The sequence below is a fragment of the Danio aesculapii genome, chromosome 23, assembly GCF_903798145.1.
Source record: "Danio aesculapii chromosome 23, fDanAes4.1, whole genome shotgun sequence".
Taxonomy (NCBI): domain Eukaryota; kingdom Metazoa; phylum Chordata; class Actinopteri; order Cypriniformes; family Danionidae; genus Danio; species Danio aesculapii.
This window is the reverse complement of record NC_079457.1, coordinates 23,448,613-23,471,846: the sequence shown is the minus strand read 5'-3', so window position 1 is coordinate 23,471,846 and position 23,234 is coordinate 23,448,613. Positions and strand designations below refer to the sequence as shown.

Genomic DNA, 23,234 nt, shown 5'->3' with positions numbered 1-23,234 from the left:
AATGTACTGTATATCTGAAAAAACTGAAAGCACATACATAGAAAAAATATGTCTGCAAAATTGTTGCAAACAAGTTATATGGGTTGAACATAAACAAACAAATTAAATTGATTATTTAGTGTTCAACTAAATTTGTTTGTTTAAGTTCAGCCCAAATAAATTGCTTACAACCCCTGAACTTTAGGAAATCCAAGGAATCATCTTTGAATTTTTTTTTCAGTGTAGATGCTTGTATACATGACATCACCTCAAGAGCACTCCTAATATGCTGTACTGTCAAACATACAAGACACTTGTGTTTTACAAACACTGTAAAACCCCAGTCAACTTTATCAAATAAAATGAGTGTAGTTAACTCAAAATTTACAGAAAGTTAAATCTACTCATTTGAAAAGAGTTTTAAACTCAGTGTTGAAGGTATGAGTTATTTAAATACATCATTACTTAAACTTAAATTAGTAAGTTCACAGTACTCATATAGATTATTTTTTTTAACTCAAATGGTTTGTTGCAATCATTTTTTTTTCAAAAGGTTTGAGTTGCCTTAACTTACTGAGTTTTACAGTACTCTGTTGGTTTGAGATCTCTTCATTAATTGGGTTTTACTGTGCTTAAAATGCTTCATTTACTCAAATGGATTTTTGTACTCACAGTACTCATTTGGGTTAGTTTTTGAACTCAAATGATTTGTTGAAATCGGTTTCCTCAAATGGTTTGAGTTACTTTATCTTTTGGGTTTTACAGTATAATCGATTCGAATGTAATCACTCGATTGAATGAGTGTTATCAGCTGATAGATATGGGCCAGTAGGGGCCTTCTGCGCCTACTAGTAGGCTCAGAAATCTGTTATCATCCATCCACATGATTAATTAGCTATAGATCAGATACGACTACAGCCGGAAGTTAACAAAAATGTTTTATATTATCTATTAAATTTCCCATTAATTGTATTTTATTAATGTCTACCCCTACCCTAAACCCAACCGTCAAAGTAATGTACAAACAGATCTGGATCTGGATTCTTCTCTATTAGTATAGCTGATTAACCATGTGGATGGATAATAACAGCCTTCTGAGCCTACCAGTAGGCACAGAAGGCCCCAACTGGCCTCTATCAGCTGATAACCACTGATAACGGCCATTCATTTGAGTGATAACATTCCAAGCGGGTGGTTTTACACCTTCATTAAGCATCATCCACTTGTGATCATCAACAAAAATGCATCTCAATACCATCAGGTGTAAATAAGGCCATAGAATCAAAAACAGGCTCAAATATAAGCTTGTGAATTACAATCAAAACCAATTGGGAATCTGTATACCCTGTCAATACTGAGGGTGAATTTCCACTGTTTTGGCTTCAGTAGTTCAACCTGAAGAAGACAAGAAAACATCATGTTTCTTTATAAATCTGATGTTGTTTAACATTTAAGAACAACATTGTTATTAACCACAGGGAAAATACATATTAGAAGAATTTCACCCTGATATTTAAGCCTTTTTTTGGCCATTGGTACATTCACATTAGGACACCGAGTACAGGGAACTAAGTAACAGCATGTACAGACATTAAATGAGGTACAAATAACTCAAATCAATAACCTGCCCTAAACTAAAATGCACATTTTTGACTCTCTCAGAAACACAACTTTGCCAGCAACATCTCAAATGAACATCTCAAATTGAAATGTGATGTGCTTAACAGCTATGTGCGTGAGATATAATCTTAAAATGATGCTGTTTTATCTCTTTTTAGATCAAACTATAACGCACAATCACCAAACCTCAGTAGTTATTTGCCTTGCATGCATAATACGTTGATGTAGGTGTTTACCCGAAGCATTTTTCAGGCTGTCCATTTGACCTACCACAGATAATAAGGGAAATGAGCTCTAGCGCAAACTAGCTCAACGTTATAATTTGCACACAAAGCAGGTGTGAAGCTGCAATCAGACTCTCTTCAACTCTTTGACTTTTTTATGGCGAGAGGAGGGCAGGATAATTTCTCGGCAGATCTCATAATAAGTCTTGTGGCTCTCTCTCCTCTCGCATGTCTTCACTAGCCAGGAATGCACACTTGATATACATATAAATATCTAAACAATGTTTACCCAGCTAGGATGGCACGAGTTATTAAAGCAACACAAAAAACCTCATTACCTCGCTTACGAGTTGGTTTTCTGTTGTGCTTGGTAAGAGTGAAGATAGCGAGTAAATTGGATTCAGACGTGTTTGATGTCACGGTTTAATGACCTGTGGGCTTATAATGGGCGCATTTCCAGCTTTCCCCCCCTGACTAATAACAAAGCGGTTAACTGCCTGTTTCACTGCTCACGTAAGAATGTGATGAAAGGAGCTTTATGGTGACTGCCAAACAAATATTCGACATACATGCGAAAGAAAAACTCTATCTGTTCACCATTTGGAGTGTATTAGTTATCAGGCCTTGTCCACAGGGAAGGAATTACAAAATAATGAGGCCTCAGTAATGAAATATACAGTGGTGCCGGGTCTGTTACCTGTTAAATGATGGCCTTTGAAGCTTTCTGCTGCTTGATATCTGGCCAAATAATCATTTCTCCTTCGTATCTCTGTGTTCTGAGTTCCAGAGCAGTAATGACTTGGTACCAAAAGAAACTGTAATTGCAGGTAAGAATCTGAGGTGTGGTGTGAATGCGTCCATATAATCAAACCCATAAAGCTGTGCATTTGGGAACACACCGTCATCGCATTTTGTTTTCATGCACACCTAGTGTGTTCATGAGAAGTGCTTACAAAAAGGGTACATTACAAACAGGCAGTAACTGATAATATCGGGATAATGTAATCGGATAACTTGTAATTGGATTTCAAAATACTGAAATACTAATCAGATTACAACCAAGGCTCATTCTGATATACATTTCGGAGAGAGCAAAACACATCCTGGGAGCTAAGTTTTTTTTGCCGTTTTTGTTTCCGCAAATCCACCAGAGGCTGCTGTGTAGGCTTTTTCAAATCTCAAATTTCTCTCGCGAGAGCCATTCGCGCCTGCTGTTCTCATGTAAACCGACAAGAAGCCACTGTTGACTGACTGACTGACCAACCAACCGATCCCCCCACCCTCCCCCATCCCGAAACCCAACCAATAATATTTCAAAAAGAATCTATTGACCCACTCACTCCTTCCCTAAATCCAACCGCAATGTTTTGAAAAGCAATCCAGTTAAATAAGAAAAGCCCTCACCTGATTTTTACCACATTTTAACACATTCTCATCCTGTTATTTACCTGTTTATTTCATTTTTTGGCTTTTGTTATTGTCTTAACTACTTTCTGGAACCGTTCTTCACCGAACTTGTACCCCGTTGTCACGGTCAACTCTGATCTGTGTCTCAAGTTCGTCTACGTACGTGTCAAGCTACTGGAAAAACTGGTAACAGCGAAAAAGCCATCCACATGCAGGTAAGCGATAAACTGCTAAGCAAAAAAAAAAAAAAGGAACGGCATCATACTGCCCTGTAGATTTTGTTTTAAAGACGAAATGCAGCCATACGTACTTCTGGCTACATAATTCACGATCACCAGAAATGTATATAGGGCTATGTTTTCAGAATGAGCCTATGTTGTCAGATTACAGTTACTCTTTTTGGATGACTTGATTTTATTAATAATTATTATTTATACATTTATTTAAAGATGATATTAAGAAAAACGAAAAGCTTTATGTGATAAATGGATAATTTAAAATGAAAATAATCAATGTCAAAATGCATAATCTAAAAATGTTAGATTATTGTAAATAGAGCTCTTCTTCCGTTTCACGGCAGATCGCAGACTAATAAGTGCATTACCGCCTCCTGTCTCTCAAATGGACCATTGACACTATACACACTAAATTCCCGATTGACCGATCTGCCCACACAAAATCACCCTTGAATTTTCTAAATGGAGTTTTAGTGGCTGCGTTCGAAATTGCATACTTTCAAACTATATAATACGCTAAAAACAGTATGAGAGCCGAGTAGTATGTCAGAATTCATTAAATTCGAAAAACAGCATGCAAGAAGTACCTGAATGACTTACTACTTCCGGCAAGATTGTGATTATAGATGCACTCTGTGCTATACCATGATGCACTGCGAGAGTATTCATGAATGGGAGTGAAGCGATGCAACTGACGCGAGTAGGTCACGTGATCATGACAAAATGGTAAATGTACGTCCAAGTTTCATGGTAAAGTCTAGATAGGATACAGCTGCGGATACACAAATCCATATAGCATCATTTTTGTAAAACTGTATAACAATAATTAATATTTTTATAGCACTGTGACGGTTGGATTTAGGGTTGGGGTGGGGTAGGTGTTAATAAAATGCAATTTATTAGATAATTTAATAAATAACATAAATAATACTCGGAACAACTGGTGTTTTTACATTACTGTGACGGTTGGTTAGGGTTGGGGTAGGGGTAGGGGTAGACGTTAATAAAATCCTAATAATGGGAAATTTTATAAATCGTCACCTTAGAATTATAAGGTTCTATATGACATTTCTGTTAAAATTAAGTAATTGACATTTTAAATGACTACTTATTTACATTATGGGATGTTTTTTGTTGTTGTTGTTGTTTACATTTTAAGACTTTTTATTTAAAAAACAAATGTTACACACATACTTTGGTTAATTTCTGGACACAACCCATATCTGATCTTCCAACAAACGAGTTCCCTTCGTACTACTTACATTCATACTGTATAGAACGTATTTTTCGAATGGCTGAGTAGTACATTCAAATTCAAATGCAGTGCCTACTAAGTAGTAGGCGATTTTGCACGCAGCCATTAAGTGAAGTTTTCTAAACAAATTTTAAGAGGATCACATGCTTATCAATTGACCACAGTTGGTCTCCCTTCATCAATCACTAACCAACCAATCAGACGCATTCAAATGCATATAAATAGTCCACCTTCCTTACATTAGTCATCCTCGTTTTTTCAGTGAAACCCTCTCAAGGGCTCTCTCCTGGGACAGCATGCCAAATACGCTGTGAACTCTATTGTGAACTCTATTACATTGATATTAACACAGCACATTGGACTGTATGTTTATTTATTCATTAATTTTCCTTCGGCTGAGTCCCTTTATTCACGAGAGGTTGCCACAGTGGAATGAACCGCCAATTTATCTAGCATATGTTTTGCACAGCGGATGTATATATTTTGTAAGATATTTTTTATGTGTCAGTTATATCATATCTTAGGTATTAATAGGAAATGGTGAGTGATTTAGGATATAATGGGTGCGTGACATGGAGGTAAGGGGGATCCTTCACTAAAGGCTTGAAATGGGTAAAATCAATGAGCCATGCATGAATGAATGCACAGACAGTGAAGATACACCCTTTTAGAAACAATGAGTTTGGGAAAGCCCTCAGTCAACATTTCTCACTGTAAAGCACCTGTATACTGTTTTTGCCAACTATTTCTGAGGTGTTTGTACAGCATGCTGGAATTTATTTTGCAATGTCAACAAGTGTTCTTTTCAGAGGAACAGCTATTGCATATTTGTAGTGTTGACAATAGTTTCAATTTAGAGATTTAACATAACTTTTTATTTGTCAGACATTATTTTTTATTTCAAATGACATTTGAAGTAGTGGCTGGCAAGAAAACTTTACATCATGACAGAAATAGATTTAGTGTTTGGGTATTTTTAACTACATACTTGTCAGTGTGTTAATGTAATGTCTGGACCTGAGGTACTAAGATCAACAAACAGAAGCAGTTTTTTTTCTTCATAAAATGTCACTAAACCTCAAGGCTGTCTTAGAATACAGATAATTTTTAAAAGTCTGGACTATATACTTGTCATCGAGTTAATGTGAAGAAAAAACATTTTGTGTAATTTCGTACCTTCAAACTGTGCAATGAAATGGATATACAGTCTAGATGAGGTTACACGTTTTTTTTTCACAATCAAACACTGCTGCATAATTGTTGATTGTGGCCTCAAGACAGATTTTTATGGCCGTGTTTATGTTTGCTGTGGCGTGCTGCCATAAAAATAGTCTCTGACGTTTCTCTCTGAAAATAAACCAATTTTATTTATTTTTGTTCCTCTAAATGTTAAATAAATAGTGAGCAAATGGAGAAATGTTGCATTGCTAATCAAACCAATTCTCAGAACTAGTTTAAATCTAAAATTAATTCTGTCTGTGTTGGAAGAATAATATTTTGAAATTAGGTTATAACCCAAATAATAGTTAAAGACTCATAATAGTTAAAGAATCATTGAGATTAATTACTTAGGGTATATGCAGGAATCCAAAGTTAATTTCAATATCTTTTCAAGACTTTTTAAAGACCTTCTCAGAATATTTTAAGACCTCATCGCCACTTCAAGTTCTAATCAGTATCAAACCTTTGACTTAATAAGCAGTTGTTAATAAACAGTTGTAGTTAATTAAATCAATGGAGCACAACCATGCAACAGAATTCAGATAAGCTTGCAAGAAACAAAGTTTGACAGAATAAATTACACGGATGTTTTCAGTGACAGGCTTTAGCCACTGTTTAAACTCATCTTTCTCACACCAGGAGAACGCAAATTTACATTTTCCCATTTTGCCGCCTGATTCGCTCTATGGTTTCGCTACATGTAGAGAGCGTCACATCACCTTACTGTGTTTGTCACAAATTACGTGACATCACTCGGATGGAGGAGCTTGTCTGGACACGCCCCAGCCTAAACCAATCGCATAGATCAAGCTTGCCGTTGTTAATATTATGAGGAAAATAAATATATTTATTAAATATATGATTTTTTTGGAGTCAAACACTTTGGACAATGCTTTAACAAAAATTAAGACCTCGTAAAAACACGATTAAGACTTTCTAATACCTTTTAAGGTAATAAGGTAATATAATTTACTCATGATTGATTGATCAGCTTTTAATACTTTTTAAGACCCCCCCCCCCCCCCCCACCCTGTTACTGCATGGCGTTCATCCATCATTGGAAAGCACTCTAACAAGTATACGTATAACTGTTTAAACTGAACAGCCCAGGCACTTTGTTCTGGTAAACCCAAGAAAAAATATTTAATTGTAGATTGGCAAACCACCAATTGCAATTAAACAGTAGTTTGACACGTTACATAAATAAATGACTTTGTAATTACAGGTTCCTGTTTGCACTTGTAAGAGTTTGCAGATACCTTTTGTGAATGCTGATTTTCACAGTAAACCTTGACGAAAATATAAATTCAGTCATCTTCTACTTCACTAGAGTGCAATGTTGATACTTTCATAGACAAAAACAGATCATGCTAAATATTATATGAGGATCAGGACCGTAGCTAGGGGGTTTGGGTGGTTTGAAAGATCCACCCCTCACTCAGGTCCAGAATTTGTCCAATACACAAGCTCATTTGTCCTATGTTGACTGCTATGCCATAATAGATTGTGAAAATAACCAGCAAAGAAGGCTTTAAGACCAAGCGGAATCCTCTTTTGGCTGTTGCTTCAGTGTGACTGAGGAAAGGTGAATGTGCTGGCCAGTTCGTGTTTGCCTAATAAATGACAATAGGCTAGTTTTTAATTTAAAAGTTGAACAGCATCCTTTTTTTCTAATGATATATGATGTAATAAATTTGTATTTGTAAAATAAGTATTATTATTCTCATATTGTTTTTGTTTTAAATCTTTAGGAAATGTTTTTGGTACATCAAAAAATGAGGTTGCTGACCATCTGAAAAGCAAATACAGCAAAAAATAGTGCTAAAAACTTCACTAATTAAATAGAAAATGAGGCTAATGACTGCAAAAAGTCCATATTTTAAGAAAAAAGAACCACCACTTTCACCAGGCTGGCTACGGGCCTGAGGATAAGCAAAAGGCACATTTTAATGTAAAAAATAAATTTCCAGATTGTCTTAAATATTAAAATTCAGTTTTGCGTTTGCTAAGTGGGTCATTATAAAGTCTCGCACAGCTTCTTTTCTCAGCTTTCTTCTGTTTGATTTTTTTCTTTTTAACCCAAGTCTCCATTAATGGAGCATTTGGCAGCTTTGCTCCACAAAGCTCTGCTGTTTTAACAGCCCCAAAACAAACTCATCAGAGAAAAATCCACCTCAATGGTATGCTGAGATAATAACAGCTTGCCATGATCTGTCATGATCTGAAATACTTCAGCATATAGGGCTTTTCATACAAGCCATGCTACCGCTGTCAAGCGAATCGACTGTGTACACAGCGTCCTGAAATATTGAAGAGTTTATCGCACTGAGCAAACCACTGCACATTCCGTATCAGCCTGCAGTCTCTGAGAAAATGTGCCCTTAAATCCACAAAAAGCACTGCGGATTCTATTAGGAGTGCTGGTCATATTAGAAAATGCCTGTTGTCTGACAGTCCGACAACTGTTTATGCTTTCTGGTGTCGAGAACATGAAGGAACATGATCAAATTAGATTGCGTGGATATAGATGTGTCTCCACAAACTTCTACGACATTTCCAAGCAGCAACTTCAGGCAAGTTAATCCTTGTCTTGACAGAATTATGGATCCTCCCTGTGCACCATCTGATCCGACTCTGATCATTCTAAGTGTTAATGGAAGCGCCTCATATATTTTTGAAGGTGTTGACTTGTTCACCTTGCAAGTCTTGGGTCCTGTTTACATTAGGACGTATTTTGGTTGACTGAATCATGGGGAAAAGACGTTCCCATTTACATCTGATGTTGTGATTGCTCTTTTGTTTATCCATTTTGTTTGATTATAGTTTGTTGATGAACTTTTAGTCAAATAATGTAAAATAAACTTTCACGTCTGAAACACATGAACCTGAAAGCAGGCAACAGAAAAGGATGGAAGGCCCTGTTTGCAAATGGTATTAGGATGCATTTTGGTGAAACATTATTGCTGAAAAATTGTTTACACATGATTTTTTAAAAATCTGTTTCTTTTTTTCTACTTTCAACCACTTTCCTGATAAGGGAAGATCTATTCGTGGGTGAATTTATAGGAATTTTCTGACCTTTCAAACTAATGTTGAAAAACGCAAAATGCATTTTCATCATGTGATCATGCAACAATCACCAATCTAAAGGGTTTGTTCACCCAGAAGGGAAACTTCTGCTATTTACCCTGATCTATCTCAAATGACACTGATGAGAAAGTTGTTTTTATAGTTTTTTTGGTGCACAAACGTGTTCTTAGAGCTTCGTGTGATTACAGTTGAACCACCAAAGTCACATAGAATATTTTGACAATTTCAACTCAGATTTCAGATAAAATATCTTAGTTTGCGTTCAGAAGATAAACAAAGGTCTCAGGGGATTGGAATGACATGAGGGTGAGTAATTGATAACAGAATTGAAATTTTTGGGTGGAAAACCATTAAAACCAAACGGCCATTCTGGGATGCGTTTCCCAAACAACGACGCAACTAGTGGCTGAACTATCATAGTACGATGCATTGTTTGGGAAATTAATGATGTAGTGACCAGTGTTTCCCCAAAACCGTAGTTTCTCTGTTACAGATCCATCGTTTGAACCACATTAGTTTTAACGTAAAACAACAACTTTTTTTTGAGAAAATGACCATAATTTTTTGCATAAAATTATATTGTTTTACACACACACACGCACATTTAAAAAAAAAATCCAATATTAGTTTAAGTAAAAACATGCACTCGTTTTCTATATAAAATACATGAAAATGGTGCATATAGGGCCAATATTTCATTTACAAATATTACTGAGAATATTCCATATTCTATGATAAAACTACTTAGCTAACACTTATTTTAATCTCAAATATAAATCATGTGAAATGTTTATGGTTGTAATTTACAGTAGGCTATTTTTTAAGAAAATAAGAAAAGTAATAATAACAACAACAACAACAATAATAATAATAACTACTTAATAATTATATTAATAATAATAATGATAACAACAACAATAATAATAGTAATAATTATTAATAATATATATATATATATATATATATATATATATATATATATATATATATATATATATATATATATATATATATATATATATTTTTTTTTTTTATTTATTTATTTTTTAAAGTCTACTTTTACAATTGTGACGCATTCAAACCATTGCAGAAATGTTCTAACCACTAGGCCCATGCATATACAGTAAGCCCAGGCTGCATTTCTTAATAAATAACCTACAATAAATTAAAAGCATTAACGTATGCTATATATTTTTGTTTTTACAAGCTTAAATTCCACTTTTTAATAATAGGTCATCTATAGCTTTCGTCATGAGCCATGGCTGTGTTCAAAATGTCATAAATGTTTTAGAAGTGTACTACTATTGTTTAATTAAATCTGAAAGATTTGTGTCCCTCCGTTGAGCATCTATTCACCTTTCTAGACACCCTTATAAAGAGAAATATGTTCCAGAAATGAACTAATCTGTCATGTGTTTAGAACAAATGCTGACATAATTTTCATTCTATGGTGAACTAAACTTTAATGGAAGTTCCTCATATATTTTAAAATTAAGGTGAAGGTGCTGACTTGTCCACCTTGCAAATCTTGTGGAAACTGGTTGTAACTCTCTTTAAGAGGCAGCTCAATTCCCCTGAAGCTCTAAAGTTAGCTTCTGTTCATGCATCTGTGGCTTATACTGCTATTTGGCACAGGAAATTAAACAGCTCGATGGACCCGCCAAAGTCGATATTGATCCTTAATAGAACCGTGTTGAATCAACAGCTTTTGAGGGACTTGGTGACCGGAGCGTTTGTTCTTTTTGGTAACATTAGAATCCTACGGATCAGTTTTTGGCTCGGCTTGTTCGCCCTATGCTGCTTTGACATACTGATGATACAGTGTGTATTTATAAAGCATTCCAGAAAAGACAATGGAAAAGCAACAAATCATGTCTTCTCGTTGTGTTTTGGGAAGATCTAAGGGATTGCCTTCTGCCGTAACAATATCTGTTCAAATCTGTCTGTCTTTTGGCTGTCTCCGGGCTCCTAATTCACAACAATAACACTCAGACATCCAACATGCAAGAGGCTTGTGTGCTAGTTAAATTGTTTGTTTTGTCTCCTGTCACCAGAAAAGAAGGAGAGAAAAAAAAAGATATTACATTCAGGCTAAAATATGAGCTTCTCTCATTCCAGTTTGTATAAGAAAACAAGGGGTTACTTTGTTACGGCTTAATGCGAGGCAAGTCTTTTTGTGAAGAGATGCAGCGTGTTAGTTTAACAGATAAGTGATCCAGGTCTCAGTGCCAAACCTAAACAAATTCCATTTCAGACAGCTCACCTCTACAACTTGTCTCTATCTCTGTTTTTATCTCCACCGCAGTCACTTGAAGTTTAGGGAAGGGCTCAAGGAGATTCAGTTCATATTTGTGGTTACAGGGATTTATAAAGCCTCGCATAAGTGAAAACATCATCAGCTTTGGCATTGTTGGTCATAAAGAAACAATTATGCTAATATTTACTTTTGTTTAGTTTGGCCTTCCCGTGATTTGTGGGTACTGTGTCAAGATGTTATTTGATCAAATAAGTCTTAAAGAAGTTTTCATATTTATGCAAACTTTTTTCTTAGGTTTCATGCACATACTTTTACACTGATAAAAAAAAAACCCTGTAAAATTTATGGCAAAAAATAGCAGCTGTGGTTGCCAATGTTTTATGGTTAATAATGTGGTAGAAACAGTAAAAAATTATTTTACAGTAAACTACTGTATTAAATAAATTTTGTAAAATTTACTTACTTTCATTTAATTCAATTCATTTATTTTATTTTACTTCGATTGATTTAGTTTAATTTAATTAAATTCATTTAGTTAAGGTGGCACAGTGGTTCTGTGGTTAGAACTGCCACCACAGAGCAAGAAGGTCGCATGTTTGAGTCCCACACGGGCCAGTTTACATTTCTGCGTGGAGTTTGCATATTCTCCCACTGTTGGCGTGGGTTTCCTCCAGGTGTTCCAGTTTCCCCCACAGGCCAAAGACATGTGCTATAGGTGAATTCCCACATAGCAAAATTTCTCTGGCCCAGCTCTGGCCCACACAATCAGCTTTTGATTTGCCCACATGCCGCAGTGAATTACAGTACGTGATTGGACCAATTCTGGTTTCCATACAAGGGCCAAACATGGACCATATCTGGGCCAAGTTTCAGCCAAGTTAACCCATAATTGGGCCTGACCTGGGCCAGATATGTTGGTGTGTCACAACTGCAATGAATTTGATAAACCCATGAAGCGTTTCGCTTTATGGCCATGCTTTTTCTCGAAGAAACTTGATTGGTAGAATTTATTCTTTACTTAAAAATAATATAAATTAAAAAAGTGGGTCAAGATAGGCCAAACTTACGTGACCCACATATAAATTATTAACATCTGGCTCAAATACTACATTTGCTATCTTGCCCAGGTCTTGTGTGCCACCTTAACGATGGTACCACCTCTGCGAAACCCACATGCTGTATGCCAGTGCTGCACAAATGCCTGCTGTGCCAGCTTTATGCCAAATCTGGGACAGAATTCTTTGCTACCCGGGTTGGGTAAACATAATTGGCCGTAGTATATGAGTGTGTGAATGAGTGAGTGTATGAGTGTTTCCCAGTACTGGGTTGCGGCTGGAAGGGCATCCGTTGTGTAAAATATATGCCGAAATAATTGGCGGTTAATTCCACTGTGGCGGCCCCTGATAATCAGGGACTAAGTCGAAAGAAAATGAATAAATGAACAATTTAGTTAAATTTAATACACCAATGTTTTAAGTTCTAACACATTGTATTTTTTACACAGACAAAAACACAATCAAAAACATTTGGTGATGAGAAAATCATATAATGAACTAATGCTCATCACAAACAGCTAATTCACAAACAGAGAAACATATATAGAAAGAGTGCAGTGTCTTTCACACAACTAATAAACACCACCATAATAACACACATGACACTAACGTAATGCTACAAACGTTATTTATCAAAATTAGATGTAACGTAAAACTCTGATGTACATTAACTGATGAGAAAAAAACCTAAACTAAAGAACAATAGTAATGTCAACAACAACAACAAAATATTAGAAGTGAAGTGTCATGCAGGGGAAGTCAATTTACGGGAAAAGTCAATTTCATGGTTATTCATCATATATTATTTGTAAATTACTGTTGCATTTTACTGTTAAAAATCACAGCCATTTTTACAGCACTGCTACACTCTCAGAAATAAAGGTACCGGAGCTGTCACTGGGGCAGTACCTTTTCAAAAGCTATATATTTGTACCTGAAGGGTCCATAATGGTACCTCAAAGGTACTTTTTAGGTACATTTAGGCAATAATATGCACCACTGAGGTACCACTATGAACCCTTTGGGTACTAGAATGTAATAGACACTGAAAACTGAACTGACACGGATTCAATTTACTATGATCTTTCATGTGAAGCTGCTTTGCTTTTTGCTTTTACAAATAAAGGTGAATTGAATTGAATAGACTGTAATAGATTGTTTTTATTAATATGTTAATATTTTCTTTATAGTTTATTTTCTTTCCTTTCCTTTTATTAAATAAATAAAGGCATTTCATGTTTAGAAATTATAAAATGTGCACAGTGTAAATGATATTGTAAGTTTCACAGTTTCACTGAAAATCCTTGGTTGTTTCAGCATAAATATAGAGATCCAAAGAGTTTATATGATTGTTGTAAAGTAAATATGTGCTTCAAAATATTAGTTTACTGTATATCAAATGTGTAAAGTAAAAAAAAAAAACTCACTTCCCTACTAACAGTGTTTTCTTTCTACTAGAGAACGGTTTCTACATTAACTTCTGAATGCTGCTATTGAGAAAGCATAGCTCATATTGTAGAAACTTCCAGAATGGAGGAGATGTCATCGGCTTGGCCGATGATTGCTGAAGTCATTCCAGTGTGGGATTTAGAGAGTTCAAACTGTTGCCAAATAGAATGAGTTATATCAGAGATTGCATATTTGATAACCTCCTCAGCTAGCTAAACTTCAGGCTCCGAGAGCTCAGCGAAAAGAAGCAGCCAGCAATATTTCCACTCAAAGCCACCGTATGTGTTCAAACAGTTGCAACCCACAGTATAAAATCTCAGACCTCTCATTTGTAGATGCACATTAATGTTGCGCTCAAGGAAAATTGTCGGGAGAGATCACTTTAGAAAGGCTGTTTATTTTTCACAGACCCTACCGGGTAAAATTGACATAGCACCTGAGAGGAACACTGAGAAGGAGTAATCACGTAAAGGGTAAAGTCCTCAAGAGAAAGTCTGACAGTATGTGTTTGGCATGAGTGAGTGCTGCGTGCCACACAAAAGACCCATTCCTTTACTCCAGTGGTGTAACCTGCCTTGATGTCTGGCACCATTTACTAGCATCTTTAGGTGCAATTTTCCTTTGAGCATTCGTAAGCAGAAATTATGAGTCACTGGATTTCGTTACATAGCTGTGATGCTCTGTGCTTAATGCCAACTGGAGAATGATTTTGTGCTTAAATATATGGTAAATAACACACAGTAATTCTCCCTGTGACTCATCAAATATAAAAATGGGAGTAGCATGGCTTTTTATGCTTCTGTTCTGGCATGTGTGTTAACCAAAACTCATATGATAAGAATTTATTTTTGTGCGTCATACCCATGTATGTAATACTCTTATACAGAAATATGCAATACAACAGGATGTGATGTAACTGGATCTTTATGTGTGTTTTGTTTAGCAGGTTGGTGAGAATCAGAGAGTGGATCCTCTTGGGTCATGGATGGACTTTGTGAAGAGACCTGTGGGCAACTTTCCTGGAAAATGCCGAAAACGGAAACGACCACTGGTGCGGAAAATCTTTACAATCACATTATATAAATTGTCAAAAACATAATCAACAGTCACACATGAGGCTAAGCTGAAATTGTGGAAAGGAGAGGTTGTCTATTCACCTAAAGTGTACAGTACAATTCTTGTAAAAAAACAAAAAACAAAACGTGGAATACCTTAACAAGTTAAGCGTTGTTTATTTTGCCGTCATGGTGTGCTTTTTTCCTATAGAAAATACAGTGTTACTTAGAGGATGTGTAGTCCCTGACAGAAGTCTTGTCGTTTATCTGTTTTGTAGAAACACCTGCTAACCTGACTTTTAATTAATCAATTGGGTTTAGAAATAGTTCATATAAAAAGCAAAAACCCTCCTAAATGATGTTTAATGCACTGAAAAAAAATGTATCATTTAATCAAGACAGAAAGGTCTAATTTTGGCAAGACAAAGGTTTTGTCGCCTAAACAGAAATTGAACAAATTTAACGCCAAATACAAAAATATGCCAGCAAATTAAGTAGTGCATGCTATGAGATACAAATTTAATATCTTGAATGACTTCTATGAGCTTAAAGAACTGCATCCATGCGGTTTGGCAAGGATTCATACAATTTATTGATAAAGTCATCAGGAATGGCAAAGAAAGCAGTCTTGCTTGCCTCCCAGAGTTCATCGATACTCTTTGGTTTCGTTTTCCATGCTTCCTCTTATATCCTACCCCACAAATGCTCAATGATGTTCATGTCTGGTGACTGGGCTGGCCAATCCTGGAGCATCTTGATCTTCTTCGCCTTGAGGAACTTTGATGTGGAGATGGAAGTATGTGATGGATCCTGCTGCAGAATTTGGCCTCTTTTATAGTTGGGAATATTAGAGGTAGCTAAGATTTCTTGGTATTTTAGACTATTGATGTTGCCTTTCACCCTGTAGATCTCTCACACACCCCATACTGGATGTAGTGCTGTTTCCTGGGTAAATCTTGGACCCATGTGGGCTCCAGTAGGTCTCCTGCAATATTTGCGGTGACTGTGGTGTAATTTAACAGAAGATTCATCTGAAAAATCCACTTTCTGCCACTTTTCCAGCATCCATCCATTTAGCAGGCTGTGGGCCTAGGCAAATGCCACAAGGTTTTTCAATTGTCTTTTGTTTAGTGCTGGCTTCTGGGCACTGATTCAGCCATGGAGGCCATTTCAAGACAGAATCCAACAAACTGTTCTGGTTGACACAGGGACTTCAGGTGACCAGGTCTTGATAGAGCTCTGCTGCAGTGGAAAATGGGCTTGCCTTGGATTTTGTGCCAACAAACGGTCCTCTCGAGCAGTTGTCTTGAGGGGTCTGCCTAACCTAGGCTTGTCAAAAACGTCTCCAGTCTCTTCAAATCTTTATTTTATCCTCTGTACTTGACGCTGAGACACATTGAAGGTGTCTGCCACATAAGCAGTTGATCTGGTCTTCAGCCTCTTGATAATAAACACTTTAGTCTCAGGTTGAATCTTAGGCATGTTTGCAGAGGTCTAGCTGTAGTTGATGTGAAGGTCTAGTGTACTGGGGTTCTTTTTACATTTACATTTACATTTAGTCATTTAGCAGACGCTTTTATCCAAAGCGACTTACAAATGAGGACAATGAGGTGTGTTTTTATACACACCTGAGACGTAATTGATCCATTATTAATCACAGGTGAAGCTCATATGACAAGGCGACAACACTTATGTCTTTGCAAAAATTGACTCAATGGGCTTTACCAGACTGGGAATATTAGAATACTTTTTGACAGTTTCATTTTTCACTGAAACATTATTACAAAAGCTGTTGGGATTAAAATGAGCCATTTCTTGTAAAACAAAAAATCTTGATTAGAAATATATTTCAGCAGCACTTCAAGTCAATTTGTACACAAGCGACAAGACTTTTGTCAGGGACTGTATACTTATTTTCTACAAACCAATCTACCAACATTATTGCAAAAACATTTAAAAAATTTTAGTTTCCATCTCAAATATATCTCAATTTATCTGAAGTTACTTATGTAGTAAATGTGGTCAGTACAGTGTGTACAATGTGGCCGGTACAGTGTTGTATTATAAGTCTTAATGAAAACAGGGTAAAAAAAGTTAACATTGTTGGTTAAATTTAATATACAGTAAGGTTTAGCAATAAAGCAATAGCCTTTTAGCAACACTCATTTGATTTTTGGTGTAATAAATCATTGCCACAGTCACATTTATTTCATTCTGACATTTTTGTTGTGCCAAAATAGACATTTCACTCTAAATACAGCCTCAGAATGTACAAGAAGGAATATAACTGTAGCAAAATAGTTTTTAGTCTGGCTTTTTGGTAGCAGCTCTTCCTTTACAAAATTACCTAATATATATATTAAATAATATATTTTATTTTGCTCAGTACATATTACACTCCAGAAATGCTGAGAGAGTGAGACTAAACTTTTAATGAATAATTTATTTCTACCTGTAAATTTGTAAAGTATTGCAAGAGACATTCCTTAAGTTTCAAGTTATAACACGTCATTACATGAAGTTAGATGTTCATTTCAGACGCTCATTCAGAGATCTTTGTTTAAATTATATAAAAAATATATTTACTTTATTTCACTTAGCCTGGTCCCCCAGGCCCTCCAGGTCCTCCAGGGCCTCAGGGACCCCCAGGAGCCCCCGGGGCAGAGGTCACTCAGGAGGTCCTGCTGCGAGAGTTCAAAGAAATGATCAAAGGTGAGAACCCACAACACATGCAAAACCCAGCGTTTGTGATGGACATTTTCTATTCGTCAATGAAGATTAACTGGACATTACTGTCCTATGCTTGAACAGAGGCCACAGAGAGGAGAGCAGCAGTGGACCGGCCCAATGAACCCAGTCAGCTGCCCACGGCTCTGATTACACTGGAGGGCATGACCTCCTACAGGAGAATTGAGGAAGCGTTCCACTGCAAACTCAAAGGCCCTGTGGTCGTGGACAAAAAGACTCTGGCAGAGCTGCAGAACTTTCAGACAGTGAGTGCTATAGAAATGTATCTGTCTCTCTGTCCCATTATGTCTTGTAAGAAGTGCTATAAATATTAATTAATTGATATATTACACAATACTACTAAACAAGCAATAACATATTTAATTTTTGTATTGTTTCTGATATATATTTAATTACATATTGGTGTATGCTTTATTTTATATTGATAATTAAATGCAACTTAGGTGACTTAAATTAGCAACTGTTTGATTCAATTATTATAACTGGCTCAATCATTATGTTGGATGTGCTGGATTCCCTAAAAATAAACAATTCATAAGTTTACAGTTCATTCGCTGAGTTCATCAGGAATCAGATCAGGAATTAGACTACACTGGTCATGCTGTCTGTTTCTTACTATAGATTCAGCAGTAATGTTAAGTTTACTTAAGTAATCAAGGAAAAGCATTTATAGTACTTAAGTATTGTATCTTCATGCACATTCAAGAACTAGTAATGAAGCTAAAAGTCATTCTGAACATTTTCAAAGTCATTTGTTTCTTTAAACAAACAAAAAAAAAAGTTAATTTTTTATGGATATTGTTTACAAACAACAAAGGGAAAATATCATTATATTTTTCCAGTATTTATATTCTTTTTGATTTCATCAATAACATTTTATACATTCATTATTTATTTTATTAAGCTATTGTTTTGAAGGTGTTGTGTTTATATATAAGGTTTTTTTCCTCACTACAAGTGATAAAAATCGATCAAAATTAGTCGCATATCTACACTTTTAACATCAACCCACCCCCCCCCCCCTCGAAAAAAAAAGAGCACCACTTTGTCTGTCACAATTGTGTTGCATGTTGAGCACATTATTCCTGACAGCAAACTACAAAAAGATTAAAACATTGCCAACTGGGGAGCAGCAAATTTACATGAATGCCAAAAAATGAGCATTCCAGCAGTTTAGAGACACAGTCATTTACAATAAATGCTACAAAGTGCACATGCGACAGTCTCCTTGTGGCAGCAGATTCAACTTTTGCCAAAACTAAAAAAAAATTCCAGTATGTTGAAAATAATGTCAAATTGGCTTATTTTGTTAGCTTTCCATTTGGCTCCTTCACAGTGACAGTTTTACAGAATACTAAACACCACTTCCAAACACTCCCAGCCTGTGTGTGTCATGAAATAAAATGGCAAAAACTTTGGTCATTGGTCAACAAACAGAACTATATCCAGTTGTCTTTAAAGGTGCTGTACAGTATGTACATTTTGACTCTTCTAAATCATAAAAATACAATAGTATATTTGAAGATATTTAAGAAACATGTTAAGAGATCATGCTTGTCTATCTGACAAACAATGTCAGTTATTCTCCTTTAAAAAGGTTCATTCTGTCTGTTTTTGTTTTGGTCACTATAACCTGCCCACTGCCAGTTTACCTAATTATATTTTGGCACCCCAGGTTGCCTTGACAAAAAACACACTGTATTTTATATCAGTTATGAAGGTTGTCTCAAGATATGCTGGTGTGGCTGAAAATGCAACCTCTGAAGGACAGTAGCAGCCTTCGAAATTAGACGCAGATTAAGATTTATAAAAATACACAAGGTTTTTATTCTGCAAACAATTAAAATATTACAAAGGTAAACATTAGCTGATCAGCTTACAGTGTAAGGCTTGATCTTCAGGCAGAAAATCGGAGGCGGAAGAATGGTGTCATCAATGGCAAACTCCATGTTCATCGAGTCAAGGGCTGGGTGAAATAAATCTCTCTCTTTGAATTACATACTGCACCTTTAAATACACAACTGAATTAAGGCAACGTACGAATTCGTATGAGTTCAGTCGTACAAAATGGTACGATTTTAAAAAGGAGGCGTGGCACCTAACCCCCCCCCTAAACCCAACCGTCATTGGAGGATGAGCAAATCGTACTAAATTGTACGAATTAGATCGTACAAATTCGTACGAATTAGCCACAAAAAAAAAGTTACGAATTGCCGTGAGATTGTGTTGGTCATTCATCATTCATGCTGCGCGGGATTGAATTGGGATCATGATCTTTTAATGTTTAATGTTTAATTGTGCAGCTTTACAATGCATTAATGCAGGCTAAACAAGCAGTGACAGAAAACACCTTTAATTAATAACCTATGAAAGCTTTTAGGTCCCATCACAACTTTTTCTGTCATCATTATATTATACAGGGAAGCCAAAATGCTTTGATGCATATAATTTTAATGACGGGGGAGGCGTTCTATCTGCATTTGTTATAAATGTTGGATTAAACTACAAGTTCTAAAAAGTTATTAATGTGTGGGTCACGTATGTTCCGAGCTGTGGGTTGTGATTTCTACGGATCACGGATCAACCTTGTCCTGATTAGGAACACTGGATTGGCTGAACATAACTCAACCAATCGAACAAGGTCTCAACCAACCTCCTCCCCAAAAAATATCCTTATTCAAAATGTGTTTCATTGCTTACTTGGTGGTGTACAAAAGGTACTCTGTCTGAGTCTTTGGACCAGTGAGTGGTGTATAAAAATAGACACTATTTAAAAACAGCAGACCGTTTCAAGGAAGAACTTTACCCAGTGGCATTCTGATCATCCAGATACACACACCGAAAATCCATGTTACAGAAAAAATTGGCATTGGTTAATATGGACAAGATTCACTCTAGGCCCCAACGAGCACCGAAATTTGCTGATCACTGAAGATGGATGATTCCTACTTTCCGTATTACAGAAATTATCATCATATAGTTTTATTCATCCAATGCAGGAATACACGTCAAATGGAATTATGTCTATCCCTCATATCTGTTAGGATCTGACATGTATATGAAAGGCATTCATTGTACTGTATATACTCAAAGCTGACGGCACGAAAAATGGCAGAAGCGAACACTGTTTAGCACACTAATCGGAGGACTCATTATAAAAGCGTCTGAGTCTGGAAGTCTTGGTGGGTTCTGGAGGCGTAATGCAGAATAATGTGGTCTGGCATGGCTGCAGCGTGCAGTTATGATCAAAAACAGAATCAGAGGATTCTTGGCAGATGCCTACATATTTCTAGCCATTTAATGGTTATGTGCTCCAAAACTGAGCCCTAAAACTGGTATATTTTCTAACGCTGTTTGTGAGATGCTTCGATTTGCATGTGAGTTTATTAGAATGTGGAGAGCAGGAATTCGGTTGAACAACATATTCTTGAGACACGTAGTCTGCATTTTATGGAGTATGCTTTTTATGTATAGACAGAATATATGGTGTTGATGTGTGATCAATAGATATAAGGTGTGTTTATTGTAAGCCTTCTGTAATTCTCATGTGTTTCATACCTTCAGCCTCCTGCCAAAGGTGCCTTCCTCAGAGGGACGGGGATGGATCAGTCCACTGGCCGATTTACAGCTCCTGTAACTGGAATTTATCAGTTCTCTGCCAATGTTCATATTGGTAAGGAAAGGTTGAGCGTTTTGCCTCACCAGTAACAAACATTCTGGCTTTCATAATCTTTTATAATCACCATAATCTTTTAGTGATTTGCGGTTTTTTAAAGAATGATAATCATGCAATATTTGTTTTTAGAACTTAAACTGTAAAACCATGAACTAATTATATGCTGTAAACATTTTTTTTTTAATCAAATGTCCTGTGGTTGCATTTATTTGATATAAAATACCTTAAAAAACAGCACTATTATTTAAAACCACTAAACCAGTATATTTTTTTCTGTTTTAAATATAATTGAATCGTGTACACGTCTTACTGAATCCCTTATGCTCATTAGGGCTGTTGAGAAATGTAATATGCTATGTAAAATTTCTTTCTATTTTTCTGTATTTAAAATATTATTTAATCCTATTAAAATGGGATTTTATACATTACAAAATGTAGCTATTACTGTTTTATTATGTTTTAAAATATAATTTAGTCCTATAAAAATGTAACTTAATCTCCAGAAAAAAGGCTGTATTTATTTGAATAAATGAACAGTAAAACAGTAATATTGTGAAATATTATAAAAACTATAATACTTTTAAGTATTTTTATGTATTTTACAATTTAATTTAATCCTGTAAATTGAATGCAATAAATGCTCTACTAGACTGCATTTGTTTGATTAAAATCAGTGTAAGTTGTAATATTGTGAAATAATACATTTTGAAATGATTAAAAATAGATGAAAATATCATTTAATAATGATCTCTGTTCTCCTAAAGGCCACATTTAAACCGAAATATAGCAAATCTGAAATTTTGTGAAAGATTACAACTTACATTTTTAACCAATTTTATATTTTAACCCATTTTAAAATATAATTTAATCCTAAAATGTACTTTAATATTTTATGTTCAGCATACAGTTGAAGTCAGAATTATTAGCACTCCTGTATATTTTATTTTCCAATTTCTGTTTAACAGAAAGAAGATTTTTTTCAACACATTTCTAAACATAATAGTTTTAATAACTTATTTGTAATAACTGATTTATTTAGTCTTTGCCATTATGACAGTACAGAATATTTACTAGATATTTTACAAGACACTTCTATAGCTTCAAGTGACATTTAAATGCTTATGGTTAATTAGGGTAATTAGGCAAGTCATTGTATATCTGGTTTGTTCTGTAGACAATTGAAAAACAACATAGCTTAAGGGCGTTAATAATATTGACCTTAAAATGTTTTTTAATGAATTAAAAACTACTTTTAATTAAGCCGAAATAAAACAAATAAGAAAAAAGAAAAAAATATTATAGGAAATACTGTGAAAATGTCCTTGCTCTGTTAAAAATAGAACTAAAGAAATAAAATAATGAAATAAAAATTCACAGGAGGGCTAATAATTGTGATTCAACTGTACATGTCTGCATTTATTTGACAAAAAACACAATACAAATATTAATATTGTTCAGATATTATTGATGATTTGTTAAACATTATTATGAATTTCTTTTTTCCCCATTTAAATGAAGTTTCACAAACTTACTTTAGGTATCTCATAATGTAATAGTTATTTATTTGTACTTACCTAACTTCTACTCGGTATTTGGCTTTACATGATTTTTTTTTTTGCACTGCAATCTTTTTACTTCTGTTATTATAGAACAAGTCAACCTGGGTGGGGTGGGGGAGGTTTGGGATTCGGGGTTGTTTTACGATATAGTCATATGCTGTATGCTTTCTATATTAAACAAAAACTGAAATAATAAAAACAATTGTTCACAAAAAGTTTCACAAACTAATTTCGAGAGGAGTATGTGATATGATTGATTATGGCTGGTCTCTCATCTGAAATCATTAGTAAACCAATCAGATTATTCCAAACTCTATAAATTTCACGTCTAGCCTTACTCCCTTATCTTAATTTTTTCGAAGAATCCCTCCATCCACCCCATCTCCCCCTTTCATCCTTTACC

General features: G+C 35.3%; 1 protein-coding gene across 2 annotated transcripts in view; it reads left to right on the top strand.

Moving 5' to 3' along the window:
• c1qtnf12 (C1q and TNF related 12) overlaps window positions 1-23,234 on the top strand; it is a 41,833-nt gene that overhangs the window by 7,965 nt on the left and 10,634 nt on the right. Inside the window, exons 2-5 of one of the 2 annotated variants that reach the window (XM_056448757.1) lie at window positions 14,740-14,844; window positions 17,449-17,560; window positions 17,660-17,841; window positions 21,161-21,269. In XM_056448757.1, the coding sequence (XP_056304732.1) occupies window positions 14,740-14,844; window positions 17,449-17,560; window positions 17,660-17,841; window positions 21,161-21,269 (508 nt within the window). Of the gene's footprint in view, window positions 1-14,736; window positions 14,845-17,448; window positions 17,561-17,659; window positions 17,842-21,160; window positions 21,270-23,234 lie in introns of both variants that reach the window. The other variant, XM_056448756.1, reaches the window with a different exon arrangement.